The following is an 18204-nucleotide window of genomic DNA, read 5'->3' as shown; positions in this document are numbered from 1 at the left end:
CAAATTTCTCAGCTCAGACCACATAAAGGAGAAAGATAGAGATAGGGAAATGCAATAGGACAATAAGGGATGAGGAAGCCCTGTCCACACCAGAAAAAGGAAAGGAAGGAAGGAAGAACCAGGAGAGAATATGATATTTGTGAATGTTTGTCTTTTCCTCAAAGTCTAAAAACTAGTTTTCATTATATAATGATTATTTTAATAATAATAATAATAATCTAACCATATACTAATATTACACAAAATATCATATTATGTTATAATTGTTACATAATGGAAGCTTTGGCTTATTATACTATATTATAATATAATGCTGTTATTATAATTATATTATGAAAATTTTATAGAAGACCTTTTTAGGTGAATTCATCAAAAGGAATTAACACTCACACTTCCCACCTTTGAATGGGTTACAGTTAGTTATGGAATAATTTCATCATCAAGTTCAAAGGTGGGACAAAACTCCTTCCAATCTGAGGCCAGCGCCCACCCTACAAAAGGAAACAGGTTAACACTGAAATAAGTGTACAAGAAAATTGATTGCTTGACACCATCTCTGCTTAAGAGGCAGGAAATTAGTGCAACTCCTTTTATAATTCGTGGATGCACATTCTTTCCAGATGAGGATGAGTGCGAAGAGGGCAAACACGACTGTGCTGAGAAGCAGATGGAGTGCAAGAACCTCATCGGCATGTACATCTGCATCTGTGGGCCCGGCTACCAGCGGAGACCCGATGGCGAGGGCTGCGTAGGTAAGCAAGTCCCGGCCCAGACAGCTTCAAGGGAGTCAGGTGACAAGGAGTCTGAGTCCCAATGGGCAATGCGCTCTTCTGGGCCAGAGCCATCTTCCCTCTCTTCCCTCATGTCACGGTTTTCCTTGGAGAGCCCCTCGCCTCTTGCTTAACTCTCAGTTCCAGAAGCACCATCCTTCTGCCCCTCTGAGTGGGTCTTTGTCTACCTTCTCAGCCCATGTTGCTGCCAGGACTTGGCACCAGGTGTTTCCTCTACTTCTTTCCTTGGCTCCTATACTTTTTGTTGTTTGGGGGTAAGTTCTCTTCACACCACATTGGAATGTCTTTCTATCGTCCCAGCTTTGCTGTTAGCACCCTGACATTGAATGACAGATGTCCCGTCCCTCTGAACCAGGGAACAGCATTAAACCAGTGGGATCTTCCTCCAGAGAATCCATTCTGGTCTAGAGTGGGGGCCCAGGCACTGGTATTTCTTAAAGCTTCCTAGGTAATGTGGGTCCTCCACTGAGAACCACAGCTTCAGACCAGGGATGAGCAAACCACAGCCCAGGGGGCCAGTGCAGCCTACCAGCCTGCCGCCTATTTCTGTAAATTAAGTCACATTGCAGCATAGCTGTAACCATTCATTTAGACATTGTCCATGGTTCTTTCATGCCACAACAGCACAGCAGAATAGAGGGAAGGCAACAGAGACCGTATGGCCTGCAAAACCCAAAACAGTTAGTATATATAATATAATAATACTACAATATTACTACTATTTGGAGTAGAAGTTTCCTGACCTCTGGTCTAAACAATCAATACAGGAGAAAAGTATTAGAAAGTTCCCACAAGCTTCCTTTCTACTTTTAATCATCAGTGATGCCAGAAAAAGAAATCTTATGTTGTCAGTTAAGAAGCTTAAAAATCTTGGGGTGCCTGGGTGGCTCAGTGGGTTAAAGCCTCTGCCTTCAGCTCAGGTCATGATCCCAGGGTCCTGGGATCGAGCCCCACATTGGGCTCTCTGCTCAGCAGGGAGCCTGCTTCCTCCTCTCTCTCTCTCTGTCTCAGCTACTTGTGATCTCTGTTAAATAAATAAAATCTTTAAAAAAAAATTATAAAAAAAAAAAAGAAAAGAAAAGAAGCTTAAGAATCTCATTTTCCCCTTACCCTGTAAAATACAGAATTAGGCAGCTATTGAAGAGGAGACTTTAAAAGCACAGAAAAAATATTTGGACATAGGAGCACACACCAGCTGTTCCAGGTTCAGTGGTTCTCAACCTTCTCAGCCCATGTTGCTGGAATCACTTGGAGAACAGAGGTCCCACCCCAAACGCTCTGATTTAATGGGTCTGGGGATGGTGTGAACATCAGGATTTTAGCCTGTTTCCACAGTCCCGTAGCTGTCACCTTCCAGCTCTCTCGTCATGAGACCCCTGCCTCTGGGGCTCAGAATTATTCTGCATGACACGCACCGGAGCAAGTCACTTTATTTATGATCTTCCTAAAAAATCATCAGATTGGGGAAGCTGGGTGGCACAGTCTGTTAAAAAATCATCAAATAATTCTAAGAATCTTGTTTGTTTTAGTGCTTTTGTTTTTAACCTGAGAGACTAGATTACGATTATTTCTCAAGAATATTGTTGAAGTATTACAATAAACGTAATCTATATTGAATTGGAAGATTACATATAGGCCAATTCTCAGTTCAAACTCAGTTCAGACATTATTCTGATGAAGTATTATAATATTCCTTTAACATGTGCTATCTTTTCCCTTCACTTGAAATAACCCTTTGGGAATCCTTCTGATGGACAGATAGAGAAAATTTTAATTTTATTAAGTGAAAAATGTATGTGTACCTAAAATGACATCATCTCCATCTAAATATATCAAAATGCCATCAAGTATGTTTTTTAAAGGACAGAGGTGTACGCACATACACACATGCAATGTCTTGGCTTGTATGTGCAAACTCCATTTCTAGGATACGTGAGAAACGGGCAGTAACACAGGGTTGCCACCCAGGAAAGGAGTTTGGTGGCTGAGGTGTGGGACAGGAAGGGGTGCTTTTGCTGAATAGTCTTTTATACCTTTTGAATTGGGAACCACGTGAGACGGCCATCTATTCACAAACTAAAAGACAGACCCCATTTGTGGGCAAAGGGGTGGGATGACTGCTCTTGTGTTTGCTTTTTCCACGAACCCCGCAGATGAGAATGAGTGTCAGACCAAGCCGGGCATCTGTGAGAACGGGCGCTGCCTCAACACCCGCGGCAGCTACACATGCGAGTGCAACGACGGCTTCACCGCCAGCCCTACTCAGGACGAGTGCCTTGGTGAGTCCGGACGACAGGGAGGCTCTCGCAGCCCCGACCACCACGCTGGGAGGCCTGTCACCTGGATGTTTGATCTGAAATAATGGAAATTGTTAAAACTTGAGGCAGGTTCCTATTTTGGAAGTGACTTAATGTGATTGTCCTTGGGGCTCAGCACCACCCCACAGCTGAATTCTTCCTTTGCTATATGTATCCGTGAATCACTTGTTTGGAATTTCTTTCTCCACTACCTTTTTGAGCCCTCGGTGCTGAGGATCCATTTCCATGTGTTTTTCTGCTCCTCCCTCTCGAGAGCATGACTACTTCTCCGTATTTCTGGGAGCAGAGAGAGTTGTAACCTTGCGGGGGGCCACTTACTGAATTTCTTGTCTTGTTTCCCTCAGACGTCATCCTTTCTCTCTTACTGCTGCTTCCAGCTTTCCCTTCTCGCTTCTTCTCACCCAGGGTAAAGTTTTACTTCCTTTTTGGGTTTTACATTTGACCAAATTCATAATACTTTGTCATGCTGATAAAAGTCCTAAAATTCTCTTTGCTATATAATGTCCCATCCAGACAACCGGGAAGGGTACTGCTTCACGGAGGTGCTCCAAAACATGTGTCAGATCGGCTCGAGCAACAGGAACCCTGTCACCAAGTCTGAATGCTGCTGCGATGGAGGGAGAGGCTGGGGCCCCCACTGTGAGATCTGCCCTTTCCAGGGCACTGTGGCCTTCAAAAAACTCTGCCCCCATGGCCGAGGATTTATGACCAATGGAGCAGGTACTTCCTTTCGTTCTGACTTATGACCAGTGGAGCAGGTAATTCACTTACAATCCAAAAGGGAATTTTCTTGTTTGTTTCATGACAAACAGTTGGGAATATGGAATCTTCAGTGTGGGCTTAGGTTGGGTCACAAACCCTTTATTATGGTATTTTAGACATTCGAGGCCAGGTTGCTAAAGCTGTTGTATACTTGGGTTCCTTCCTTTGCATCACAAGGAGTCCCCAACTTTTTAAACAGAAGTTTGTTGTAAGTCAGTTATTGGTCACTCAGAATGTAAACTTTTTAGATGAACCATGGGCTAGATGATCACTGAATTCCTAGACTAGTCTACCAATACGCATTTTAACTTGTAAAATGGGCTGAAAGACGCTGCACACAAGAAGTATAGATGATGCTGATATTCTGGTGATTAAAACACAGTTGCTTCTAGAAAAGCTCCAGCTGTTTTCACGTGGGTGACGCAGGGAGGCTGTCGCGGAGCGTTGAGGCAGCTCTGGAAAAGACTGCTGGGGCTCTGCTCCCCAACAGCAGGGGTACTTGTCTCTACCCTCACAAACGAGAATGGAGAGCGTCTTCTTGAGCTCCTTAGGAAGGAACTGGAAGTGAGAGGGGTGGAAGGAGAGTAAGCAGGAGTTGTGTGGATGTTAGATGTGGCTAAACGTAGAATAACAGAAGTGGATGTGGGAAGACACAGAACTGGATGGGACCAGATGACTGAAAGCAACTGAGGTTTCTTTCAAGGATGTGAGAATGAGATGGTGGAAAATACTTCTCGAGCCTAGGCAGGGGAGGGAAAATTTCATTTCGGAGGAAACTGGAAAGAATTAGGATACGTAACATCTGTTGGTATAAAATGATTGTTTGGCAATCAAAGGCTAAGAACTCATTTGGTATTTCACCGCACCAAGCAGTAAGGAGATAGATGGGTCACAATGTGGAAAGACACTGGCTTTAGTACTCAATAGTGCATAGCAACCAGATCTTTCTCCCTGGGGTGGAGCTATCTTATCAGGCTGTAAAAACCAAACCCCAGGGATCCACCCCAGAGCCCTAGAGCTTCCCTGTCTAAAGGAAGTTTGGTCCCATTTCCCCAATATTATGCAATTCGATATTTTTCAGGATTAACTTTAAATACAGCAAAAGGAATGGGAGGAAACTTTCCTCTGTATTTTGAACATGCACTATTAGAAAAAAATGTGATTTTCTTGTCAAGAGTCTACAGCCATGAGCCATTTTTGAGATGTCAGCAGGAGGCAAGCTTAATGGCATGAGGTAGAGCAAGGAGCTGAATATGTCTGGGAAATACCAGTGTCATTGGACCCAGAGGGGAAAACTATACATTTAGATAACTACTTTTAAAGTGTTCCCCTGGCCTGATTAGTTATTATACTTCATTAGTTATTAGTGTAGTTATTCATTTGGCTTTCAGTACAATTATCATTACCTATGAAATTTATGTTCTCACCCCTTTGGTTTAATGTCTTAGGTGCATGAGAGAGTTTATTAGTATTTACAGTGAGGTCACCCCTACATATTAATGTTGCCCATTTTGTACTGTCTTTCTTATTTTAACTTCTGTTAAATTAACAGATATCGATGAATGCAAGGTTATTCATGATGTTTGTCGAAATGGGGAGTGTGTCAATGACAGAGGATCCTATCATTGCCTGTGTAAAAATGGCTACACTCCAGACATAACTGGAACTTCCTGTGTAGGTAAGTGCTCTGTTTTTGGTGTTCAGGTTTATTCTGAGTGAAAACTGTACATTATGGTACCAAAAATGTCCTCAAACTGAACATCTAAATAGCCTCTGTAATTTTATAGGAAAATCCAAGACAATGATCAAAGACTTCACAGAGTGTGTCTTTTCTTTCCTCAAAGCTAAAGTTCTTTGCTAGACCCTGTGGGTACTGAGCATCATTTTAGATGGATAGTCACAAGGTATCTTTTTGATCATAGATCTGAATGAGTGCAACCAGGCCCCCAAACCCTGCAATTTTATCTGCAAAAACACAGAAGGGAGTTTCCAGTGTTCCTGCCCGAAAGGCTACATTCTACAGGAGGATGGAAGGAGCTGCAAAGGTAAAGTAGAATTTGCCTGCACCCACACACCTGCCTTCTGGGCAAGTAGTTGCATTCCCTGTGCATTTGAGGAATCCATAGGCAAGCTGTCAACGGGGAACAGGTGGTTCCCTGGCGTTAGTCCCTCCCAGGGATCTCCCTGCCACCTGCCTCCTATGGTGGATGGATGGACGCTGAGGCCAGGGAGACTGTGAGGCTAAGGGGGTGTGCAGTGGCAACAGGAGGCATCCTCAGTGCCTGCCCCTTGGGCAGCCATGGGGACAGATATCTCAGGTGGGACAGATCCCTAATTGATTGACTCCATAAATAGAATAAGCAGAAAGGAAGTAATCTATTCAACAACCATAGAGCCCAGGTCTCCGGCATTATCCTGCCTCAGCTTAACTGGTGCCTAGAAAACACTGTGCCAAATTAAGTAAACATTTTGTCTGGGTCTCTGGCCTGCTAAGGAGGGCCATTCCTGCCCTGCATAACCTTATCTGAGCCACAAATATCACAAAGAATTAAGAAACAGAAGAACTCCATGCAGAAATCCCTCTTCAACCAGAAGTTATCCTTTGCAAAATTCTGTTGGTGTAAATTTACTCCTAGAAACATCTTCCTCAATAGTAAGAACTTCACATATCAACTGAATAGCACAAGTAAATCAAACTGAAGTGTGATTTTTAAAAGGAGGGATTTGGAGAAGGAAGGGTAGACCAGATGGCAGGCTAAGAGTTAGCGTGTTTCTACCATGAAGCCATGATGGAGTAAAAGGAAAGTAAGGGGAGTTGAACCATGGCGGGGGAGTGGAGAGCAGAGGGAAGTAGGACCCTCAGCCAAGTTCTTGTACATCTGCTGAAAGGAGAGAGTTAAGAGACTGGTAACATAGGAAGACAGAATGAACAGTGCCTGAGGTTTTCCTATATGGTAGTAAATCTATATAATCCTAGAATTTGGGGAGAGGAGGTTGAGAGACCTACTTAAAAGTTCTATCTTGATAAAAGGGTTCTTTACGGCTTTGTGCTTCTCCAACATAGAACTTATTCTTCATCGGCGGATCACAGTGAGCTCCAGGCAGTGTGAGGCTATAACGCAGAACCATAAATTTACTCATGTAAATAGAGAACCAAATTAAAGAGAAAATCTCTCTCAGTATATATATTACCGCATTTTTCCAGTGGGGGCAGAAAATCCTCAAAAAGGTCTAGCAATTAAGAGATGAAAAATGGAAATTAAACGTATAGTGGTAACAGTCCTTTCACAATGTATCAAACACACCAGTGATGCTCTCTTTATGGATTTAGGAGTGGGCAAACAGCAATGGGAATCTTACAGATCCCATCACAAGTCCCTTTCTCCTGTTGTTCTCATGAGGTCTAGATTCGTCCCCATACTTGGCATGGAGGACTAAAGCTCAAACCCAGTGGTGCAGATACATATACTATTGAATCTGACAGAAAGAGGCTCAAAGGATGGCCTAGGGGAGATGGGGGACCAACACCTCCTCCATGAGAGCCGGGTAAGATCCAGAGTAGAGGAGAGAAGGGGAGACAAGATGTTCTCGGAGGTGAGAACAGCAAGTGTTGCTGTTCTTAAGGTGGGGTAGTTAGAAAACAGTGTAAGAAATCGCTGAGCTGTCTCCCTCACCTGTGTGCAGGTAAGCTCCAGCAATGGCAGAACAGTACTCTGGCAGGGCTCCTTGGGTCAGTGATTTGTTGTTGTTATTGTTAAAATTCAGCTGAAAGCTGGAACATATTTTGTATCTCTTGAGGTCTTTAAATAGCAATGGAGTTGAGAATGAGCATGCAAGTTCCTGCAGTGAGAAAAGAAGCCTGGTCAAAGTAGAGGATTTTACTGAGATGTGGAGAACAATGTTAGGTAAATCCTGTAGGCCATTTTTAAATGTGCTATTAGCTTATCAGAGTGAGGGGTTTTTTTCCCCCCTTTGTTTCCCCTTTGATTGCTCAATTTTGTTTTAGCCAAAGGAGACTCTCTAAGAAAAGAAATCTGTTTGGTTTGGTTTGGTTGAACATCTCAGTTGAGCAGATTCAAAACAGTGAATGGAAAAGGGGGGCGGGGGGAAGAACTAAGCAAATAAATTAATTTCCAGCCTCAACATTTCTTTTTTTTTTTTTTTTAAAGGTTTTATTTATTTATTTGGCAGACAGAGATCACAAGTAGGCAGAGAGGCAGGCAGAAAGAGAGGAGGAAGCAGGCTCCCCACTGAGCAGAGAGCCCGATGCGGGGCTCGATCCCAGGACCCTGGGACCATGACCTGAGCCGAAAGCAGAGGCTCTAACCCACTGAGCCACCCAGGCGCCCCAGCCTCAACATTTCTTTTTGCATTTCAACTTGAATAGATCTTTTCAACGCTTTGGAAAATTTTGAGAATCCCTAATCTTTTACTTTATTTTATAGTGTATTTAAAATGTCACAATTTGAAATGCCTTTGTTGAAAAATTTCTGCATTGCTCTAGCAAAAAGGAATTGGGATTTCCTTGGATCCCCAAAGAGCTACAGTTTTTGGTCTACAAGGAGAGTACATTTCATCTTCCAAACACTTATCTCCTAGGTTCTTCCTAGCCAGGTGCCACCTGTCTATTCTGGCCAGGGTTGAGATGGATAGGTCAGAACTCAGAACTCCTTCTGAGGAGTGCTGTACTGTCAGTTCGACCCTGATGCTCATCTTCCATTTCTTTATAGATCTTGACGAGTGTGCCACCAAACAGCACAACTGTCAGTTCCTGTGTGTGAACACCATCGGCAGCTTCACGTGTAAATGTCCTCCTGGATTTACCCAGCACCATACTGCCTGCATCGGTAAGTGGGAGAGGAAAACACCCTAGAGGAAACATAGCTGTTCCTTTAAGGAACTGTTTTCTAGTTCCTCTGCTGTTGGAAGACGATGACAAAAAAGTGAAAAAAAACTATGTGAGTACAGGTACGCGTGTGCAGGTGTGTCTGCACACACCTGTATGTGAAAAGTTATTGGCCTTTTCTGAGTGAATCATCCCTCTCTCTTTTAAACAACACAAAGAGTGGATTTTAATTCTTTTCCCTACCCGCTTATTCTAGATAACAACGAATGCACTTCTGACATCAACTTGTGTGGCTCTAAGGGTATTTGCCAGAATACTCCTGGGAGCTTCACCTGTGAATGCCAGCGCGGGTTCTCACTGGATCAGAGTGGCGCCAGCTGTGAAGGTGGGTAGGGTTCTCAGCTTGATACTGCTACCAGGTCCTGGGGGAAACTCTTCACCCTCCTCCTCTAGGAGATCTCGGAACTGAGCACAGGGAGAACACCCATCTGAAAATGGGAACTACTTTGCTGGGTTGGCACAGGTGTCCTATCTTAAAGACCTATCTTTCACCTCATGCTTGATCATGTCCATAACATGTGCCTTCCCCTAGTATCTCAGGGCTTTTTCTGCTCAGTGAACAGCGTCACCTAAGAGGGCACAAACTAGTCAAGAAAAATAGCTCAGTTCCTGCACTTGATTCATTCATATTCTAGTCATTGGATCCAAAGTCTTAAAAGGACTCCCCACATGTGGATTATATACATGAAGAATAACTCATCTGATAATATGCAATTAAAATTAAAATTTTTTTTTTTTTTTTAGGATTTCCTTTCTGTCTTGACATCTTTTAGTTTCTGATCCTGGCACAAACAAGCAAATACAAATAACTTCCACAGCCATCCCATAGAGTGCTCTTGGGTCTTACCTTCATTTCTTGGTCATTTTAATTTGTAGACATTAGCGGGATATCTGAGAGATATCAGAGAGTCATTTAAAGCCCCCCTAACATATCTGGATGTTCTTCTCCTTGGACTCATTAAAAGCTCCGGCGCACATATTCTTGATGTTCTGGTCGTAGAGTAGTTTTTCAGGGGTCAGCTGCCTCTCCCTTTAGCATGCATGTCAGTGCGGCTTCAGAGAACAACTGGGAGACCAACGCTGATGTGGCTTCAAGGCAGCTCTCCCTTCCTTTGCAGACGTGGACGAGTGTGAAGGCAACCATCGCTGTCAGCACGGCTGCCAGAACATCATCGGGGGCTACCGGTGCAGCTGCCCCCAGGGCTATCTCCAGCACTACCAGTGGAACCAGTGTGTGGGCAAGTAGTCTTTCTTTGGTACCACGATGAATCGCGGCAGACTCCACTGAGGCCAAATAGTGCTTTCTTTCGGGAAACTAGAAATCTGTCATTAGATCAACAGAGAGTCATTTAAAGCCCCCCTAACCTGGTTGAAACCAGAGGAAAGTCACAGCCTTTGCAAAACAGCAAACTGAGGGGGAAAAAAATAATGATAAAGGATACTTTGAGAGCATTGGAAATGAAATGCCCCTAGAATTCCTTCACGCTCAGCATCTTCCTCCCTTCTGCTGCGTGCTGTCACTGCGGCCCTGTTCACAGGAGGGCCAACAAAATCCTGCCTCTGACTGAAAAATAGCCAGCCAGCCAGAGGTGATTTTGGGTGGCTTTTGGCCCACAGACTCAGAAGTGGTTCCATTCAGCTCTACACACCCTTTGGGGCAGAGCGCAGGCAGCCGATGCGAGTAGTTTTTTCAGGTCTCTGAATTCTTTTGGAAAATTAAGGGAGACCCACAGGCTCATTAAACTGAAATTATGTCATTTTTGATTCCATACTGTCATGGGAAAAATACTCTTAATGCCCATGAGAGAATTCCAACATGGTGAGTTTAGAGGGACCCCAGATTCATCCTGCCCAGGCTCTTGGTTTTACTAGAAAGACCTGAAAGCCCAAGGAAGAAAAGTAATCTGTCCTGAACCCTGTTCCTTTGTGACGTGCCTGAGAATAGAACCTCAGACTCTTAACTTGCCGACTCAGGGCTGCCTTTCAAGTGTTGTGTTCACTCACTTTTTCCTTGTACCAATATCTACGCAGCACTGCGGTAAGCTTGGTGCTTAGGTGACCTGTTCTAGCTGCCACGCCCATGGGTTCAGAGCCCTCCTTAGCAAAGACACAAGGATTACTGCTTCCCTGGTGCAGCCCCACCTCTCAGCGCTCCACTTTACTCCAAAAGAAGAGATATTTGGTGTGTTTTCATTTATCAAAACTGCATCCCTCTCATTTGGTTTGATTCTTTCCAAGACACAGTTTTGGAAGGGTGAGCGAGGTTGGCTAAAAGGATGCCAGTACTGGAAGAGTTTAGACACTGCTTGATGACCTGCCCTCCCCTCCTCTTCCTACCTTCAGTCTGGGGGTAGTGGAGATGGGCAGATCTTATCTTCATTGCCTAGAGATTCTACTTCTGCCCCCAGAAGATCATCTCCTGGCTGGGAGTTCTAGAATAAATTGATTAAGAAGTTAGAAGAGGGGGCACCTGGGTGGCTCAGAGAGTTGGGCCTCTGCCTTCGGCTCGGGTCATGGTCTCGGGGTCCTGGGATCGAGCCCCAATCGGGCTCTCTGCTCAGCAGGAAGTCTGCTTCCACCTCTGTCTCTCTGCCTGCCTCTCTGCCTACTTGTGATCTCTGTCTGTCAAATAAAAGAATAAAATCTTAAAAAAAAAAAAAAAAAAGAAGTTAGAAGAAGTTTGAGGGGTTTCAATACCCAAAGATACTAGCCCAAACTGGGCTCATAATTCTTAAGAAGTACAGCTGTCCACAACGAGCATTGCCTTTGGCCAGAATGGCTTCCCTGGAGCCATGCAGGGTAGATTTCTCGGACCAGCCCTTTCTGGATCCTCACTCCTGGGCTGCCAGAATTTCACTTTTAGAAGATGGATGGGTTTGGGGCTAAGGGCCACTGAGTCTCATTGTCGTCTTTTTCTTTTTTTATTTTAAGATTTTATTTATTTATTTATTTGACAGAGATCACAAGCAGGCAGAGAAAGAGGCAGAGAGAGAGGGGGAAGCAGGCTCCCCACTAAGCAGAGAGCCCGATGTGGGGCTCGATCCCAGGACCCTGGGATCATGACCTGAGCCGAAGGCAGAGGCTTTCACCCACTGAGCCACCCAGGGGCCCCAGGGTCTCATCGTCTTATGGAATATATCAAGCTTGCAGCTGCAGTTGGAATTGAGCCATGTTGACCTAGAGAAAATTTGTAAAAGAGAGTCAATCCTACATTTTGGAATTCTCCTAGCAGTTCTCTCTTCACTCCATGGCTAACACTAAGCAAGCCTAATGCGGCAACCTTTGATTTTAGAGGACAGAGTAGATAGGTGGTAGTCTTAAGATTAAGGAGCGTTTTTTGGAGAATCCAAGGCTGTTTCAATAAAATTAAAATGTTTCTCTTTATAAAAAGGACACCCCACCCCCCAATTTTGAGCATTGACTGAGAGGAAAACAAAGATTTTGGAGTACAGAAAAATTGCTCTTGGAGCCATTTGCTCCAGGATGAAAAAGGTGGAGAGGGCAAAGCATGGGAAACAAGTAATGTTTGTATACTGATGTACAGGGTGAGTACAGAGGTTCTTTCCAAGCTGTAAACATTGACTATTTGCCAGTTTCTTATCTTAATCCCTGTTCTGCTGACCCTAGTTCCCTAACACAGATAAGCAAGTTTAATTTAAACTTTGTTAGATTCTCAGGGAGTTTAAAAAAAAAAAAAGGAAAGTAAAATAGAAAAGAATGTGAAAGGGAGGAGAGAGTTCTTAACTGGGATGGATATTTATAGTAACAGAGATAGATGCTCAAAGCTAGAAAGAGCCTTAGAGAGGATCTAGTCTGACCTCACTCTTAAAACATAAATCCTTCTCCAACCTCCCTGGTTGTCCAAGCTTCACTTGAATACCAGCTTGAAGGGCATTCACTTTCTTGCAAGATAACCCAATTTATCTATAGAGAACTTTAATTCTTGGAAATATTTTTTCCATAGAAAACGAACTGTTCCTCCTTCTACTTCTAACCTATTTCTGTCCTTTGGAACAATACAGATAAATAAATCTAAGTTTTTTTATCAGTGGGTTCTGTCCTACATATACAGACATGGGCCTTAGAGGTTTTATCTATCAGAGTCCCGTCCGGAAACCAATGGCTAAGCCCAGCCCAAAAGCACAGGGCAAAGGAGAGGAGCGTGTTGATGCTCCAGGCACGTCAGTCTCCAGGGGCTGAGAGTGGGTGAAAAGTCTAGAGATAGACATGGAGGGGCAAGGGGAAAACATCCAGCCCAAGGATCATCTTTACACCAAAGTGATTACCCTCTGTTCCTCTTTCACTCTTGGGTGCCCATGGCCTCCACTGGTATCTGCTACACACTTCATCTCTGATTTAGAGCAAGGGGGAAAGAACAAAGACAACGGCAGATCTAATTACCTCTGTTGTAGGAACCCTGAAGCCTAAATGACCTTGGGTGGATATCTGGGAGTTCCTGGATATAAAGAATTCTCAAACAGACCTGTAGCTGGGCACTGAGCCACAGCAGACAGCTCAGTGAATGGCTTTCTTATTGTGTATCTATTCCTTCCACACAGGAAGGAAAAAGGAAAGGGAGAGAGAAGAGAGGGAGAGAGAATATTATACATATGGAAGCACCCCGCCTCCACCATTTTGACCCACCTGTTTTTCCAATTTTAAAACAGATATTTTAGGGGCGTCTAGGAGCCTCTGTCGGTTAAGTGTCCAACTCTTGCTCTCAGCTCAGGTCTTGATGTCAGGGTTGTGAGTTCAAGCCCCACACTGGGCTTCGTGCTGGGTGTCAAGCCTACTTTAAAAAAATATATATATAAATATAATAAATACAGATGTTTTCTTAGAAACAGATCTGTTTTTTTGTAAAGGAATCTAAAAAGGTAAAACCAACAAAAAGACAAAAGAAGTACCAGTTTAAATGGTGCGGAGTCTCTTGAGAGACGCTGGCACGAAGGCAAGCACGTGGCTTCTGCAATCAGACAGCCCTGGGCATGCGTCTCGACCCTGCTGCTGCCGCTGGATCTCTCAGAAGGGCTCTTGGAGCCTTGTTTTCATCATCTGTAAAACCGGGATTATGACACCTACTGCCCATGATTGTTGGGAAGGTCAAGGTACTGAACCTTGTACTCTGTCATGCAATGGGCATCTAATAAACCTTAATTACATTCCCCCTCCTTGCTTATGTTGGAAGCATTTGCTCAGTGAGGCGAAGGCCAATCTGTATGCAGTCAAATGAATATATGCCTGAAAATGGGTGGGCTACAGCGATCAAGGAATATTTTACCAGCAAGCTTCCAGCCTGCCCTACACGCCAGGCCTACAAAAGTATATTTGAGATTTCAGAAAGGTATAAATTAGAAATAGTGAGATACTCAAGATTTTCTCCCTCAAGCTGATTTTTTAAAGTTAGATTTCTTTTCCCTGCTTTTTACTGTCAGACTTGGCAGGTCCCCGGGGGTAGCCAGTCCTGCAGCATCTGTCTCTATTGTGGGTTTTTTCCAATTATTGGTTGTGAAGTCTGCTCTGAATGTCTTCCAGCCATACTTTGCTTTAGACATGGCCCAGACACTCTGGGCAGGAGGCTGGTTTGGATAAGGGGGGGGGCCCATTCAGAGATGGGAGCAGACATACCAGAAGGCACTATTCATCCCCAGGACAAGCACCTGGGGGCTTTTGCAGATTTTTGAAAAGGAAGTGCAAGTGGGGCAGACACTTCTCGCAGGACGGCAGCCCTGCCAGCCGCGCACATCCTCAAGGAGGAGGACTGGGAAAGCAGCCTCTGGGAATACAGCTGGTCCCTGCTGTGGAGACGGTCCTCCCTCTCACAGAACTGCAGGATGCCTTCCCTCCTGCCCTGAGCCTTGAGCCTTAGCTAAGAACCAGCCCCTCGTGCTTCACGGGAGGCTCGTGTGGCGCGGAACACACCCGTGTGGGCTTCAGATGAGACCTGGAATCTGACGCCCTCCGAACGCTACGCTCTAACGCTCTCCACCTGCTGCGTTTGACCTCGCCTTCCACGTTGGCTCCCCGTGTGCCAAGAGGCCACGTCCGTTTCCACAGTGCGCTCGCTCCCCCCACCCCCTCTCTCGCCCTCTCTCTCGCCCCTCCCTCTCCCCACCCCAGCCACCTCAGCCTGCCCTGCCTTCCCGAGTAGTGGGAGCGGAGGGCCAGCTGGCTGGCAGTCCCTGGTGGAAACGCCTGGTGTGTTCTGGCTTCCCTACAGATGAAAACGAATGCCTCAGCGCACACATCTGCGGAGGAGCCTCCTGTCACAACACCCTGGGCAGCTACAAGTGCATGTGCCCCGCGGGCTTCCAGTACGAACAGTTCAGCGGGGGCTGCCAGGACATCAACGAGTGTGGCTCCGCGCAGGCGCCCTGCAGCTACGGCTGCTCCAACACGGAGGGCGGCTACCTGTGCGGCTGTCCTCCGGGCTACTTCCGGATAGGCCAAGGGTGAGTGCCGCTGCCCCTGCTCGCGCGGGGTGGGGGTGGGGGGGCTCTCCTGCTTCCAGCCTCGCGAAGGGGATGTCACTCCTGACGACCCATCCTAGCTGAGGAGAACCATCCTTTTTGTGATCCTAGAGGTCATTGCAGTTAGCTCTGCAAAGGTGTTAGGCTGTAATTCACAGACTATGAAACTCGCTGTAAATACCTTGATACAGGTTTCCTCCGTCTCGTTCTCTTGATCTTCTTGTTGAAAATGGATTCATTTCTCCAGAAACGCAGGGGCCGACCCAGACCAGAACAGGACGCAGGGCACATTCCTGACCCACCCTTCTCCCAAGCAGGGTTTGGTCTTTACTGAAAATGCCTTGTCATTAGAGAACATTGTATGTTAGGATCAGTCACAACAGTATCTGGTTTTAATGCACACGTTACACCTCAGACTTAAGTTTACGTTAACAATTACCAAAAGAGTATGAAACAGGAGCTGAAATAATTATTGTATTCTCCAGGCAGGACAGTTCACCACATTGTAGATGTGAGTGTTGGGGAAGGCAAGACATAGTTTTATTTTACTCAGTAATTTGAAAGTTTAGTGGTAAGTTTTCAAATGTAGATCTTTTTCCCTGCTGACTTAATCGAGACTTGGAGGCCCATCTACTTTTGTCTGCTTGTTAAGGATTTCAATTTTTACCTTTTTAATTAGGAACATACAGACATGAGATAGACATACACGTCACACACACAGCCACACCCCACAAAATCACACATCCCAGAACACACACATACGTGTATATATATAATTAACCTAGTGGCCTTTGATTTCTCAACACACAAACATCAAGCAACTCACTTTGGGTCTGTGTAGACTTGAAGGTAAAAGAATGTTTCATGGGAAGTACACAGAATGCCAGCAATAGGACACAAATTCCCAGATGTTTGTGTCTGGCTCTCGGTAGACTCATTCTTCATAAGTTGAATGCCAGAACCATTTTCCCAGCAAAAATTGTGACAGTCCAAACTGGCTTCTGGCCAGTGGGACTTTGTAGTCACACTTCTTGTAAGTGGTGTTCCAGGGATATGAAAATACTGGAAAGGAGTTCTGAGAAAAGAACCAAAGTCTACAAATTTGGGGTTTTCCTTCCAATAACTTAATCATTTTGCAAATGTATACAAACACACACACACATACACGATGAGCATTCTTCATTTCATCCATTGTATTGTTTCTGCATGTTTCATGCTGCTCTTAAGACAGAGGAAGAGAAAAGAAAATGTACTGGGCTCTGGCAGGATTGCAGAAAATAGTAGGAGCCCCTGAACTGCAAAACACACAAAAAGATCCTGCTTATTGGCATTGAGGGCATAAAGAAAAATGGGTTATAAAAAACGGGCCAACAAGTACAGAAAAAGAGATCAATAATTATTCTTTGTTATGACCCATTAGTAGAAATCTACCCATTTATAACAGCTTGGGCTTCATGAATCACTAGAGTGGACCCTGCCCCCAAATAAAGACTCCTTAGAATCATTGAGATATTTCAACACATTTTGAAAGAGGAGCCTGGTAAATACATTCCAAGAGGCCTAGGAAATAGTAAGCAGAATAACAAAACAAGGTACTTGTGAAACATGCAAGCCTCCCTCTGTAACTTGGCTTTGATAACTGAAAGGCAAAGAAAAACAGCTGAACTAGTTCTCTCTTGGGCATGGGTTTGTTTATCCAGCCTCACATGAGTCAGAGCCAATGGCCCTAGTGGTTTTGAATGACTTAAAACAATTTCCCACAGTTGGGTTAAGCTCCCATGCTTGCATCTTATACATTACACATCTTCATGGTTTGTTTCTAAGTCAACCTCAGTTCTACCTAGAACTTTCCTTATAGCTTCAGTAGCTTTGGCCAAAGCGCGTGGTCACATAAGAGGAGAAGCTGCTCAGAAGCCGGAGTGGTGAAGGCTGGTGATGGTGGTGGCGGAAGGAGAGGCTGTAGTGATGCGGTCAGGGAGGCAGGAAGAGGGCAGGGAGCGGATGCTCCTACCTTTCTCACTTTCTCACTTTCTCACGTTTTCCTTGAACCTCCCAAGTCACAGGGTCTCCCCCTCAGCTCTCAATCCTTTCCCCATTTCCACTCCATGTCCCCTCCCTGTGTTAATGGAGCAAAACACCTGCCACAGTCGGGTTCAGAAAAGAAGGGGCAAATCCATATGCAACACAGGACCCAGAGAGATAGTAGAAAGAAATCGACCAACCCGGGGAACTGGGACTCTGAGCCTAAACCCGGAGGACTTCAGGGTGGCTCTCGGAACCAGCGAGTCACCTAGCAGACAAATAGTCACTGGCTAAATGTCACCCGGTGGGGTCCATGCATCACTGGAACTCTTGGTCCTCCTCCCTTATCTCCCAGATCTAATGAAAAGGGGTCATGCCCCTCTTCCTCCACAGGCACTGTGTTTCTGGAATTGGCATGGGCCGAGGAGGCCCAGAGCCTCCTGCCAGTGGCGAAATGGATGACAATTCTCTCTCCCCGGAGGCCTGCTATGAATGTAAGATCAACGGCTACCCCAAACGGGGCAGGAAACGGAGAAGCACAAATGAAACAGATGCCTCCAACATCGAGGTGGGTCAGAAGGTGGTTTCTCCTGATGTCTCCTGTTGCAGAAGGGCCTTCCAGATGCCTGTGGTTTCCTCCAAGGATGTTCCAAAGTGTGAAAAAGCTCTCTGGGGAGAAAATCCAGACATTCCCTGAGCTCTAGGCTGCATTTTACAAGAGTCTGTGGGACTCTGGATTTTCTTGCTGCTTTTAGGGAGTGGCCATCTGAAGGTTTTCACATACTTGCTCATTTCCTCTGTCTCGCCAAAGAGAAAGTCAAACACCCACCCAAAGTCCGCTAAAAGGAAAGGTCTGAGATCCAGGACAGCAAGTGGGCAGAATAGTTAAGTGACATAGTGCTCTCTCCATGGGGACGCCAAGTTCTGAAAGCTCA

General features: G+C 45.1%; 1 protein-coding gene across 1 annotated transcript in view; it reads left to right on the top strand.

The window, feature by feature from the left end:
• The window catches only part of FBN1 (fibrillin 1), a 235519-nt gene that overhangs the window by 215165 nt on the left and 2150 nt on the right, over positions 1–18204 (top strand). The window contains exons 55-64 of the mRNA XM_059181480.1: positions 621–752; positions 2945–3070; positions 3623–3829; positions 5424–5549; positions 5794–5916; positions 8602–8718; positions 8974–9102; positions 9896–10015; positions 14998–15229; positions 17663–17837. Of these exons, the coding sequence (XP_059037463.1) occupies positions 621–752; positions 2945–3070; positions 3623–3829; positions 5424–5549; positions 5794–5916; positions 8602–8718; positions 8974–9102; positions 9896–10015; positions 14998–15229; positions 17663–17837 (1487 nt within the window). The remainder of the gene's footprint in view (positions 1–620; positions 753–2944; positions 3071–3622; positions 3830–5423; positions 5550–5793; positions 5917–8601; positions 8719–8973; positions 9103–9895; positions 10016–14997; positions 15230–17662; positions 17838–18204) is intronic.

The sequence above is a fragment of the Mustela lutreola genome, chromosome 7 (assembly GCF_030435805.1).
Source record: "Mustela lutreola isolate mMusLut2 chromosome 7, mMusLut2.pri, whole genome shotgun sequence".
NCBI lineage: Eukaryota > Metazoa > Chordata > Mammalia > Carnivora > Mustelidae > Mustela > Mustela lutreola.
This window is presented reverse-complemented; position numbering and strand designations above follow the sequence as displayed.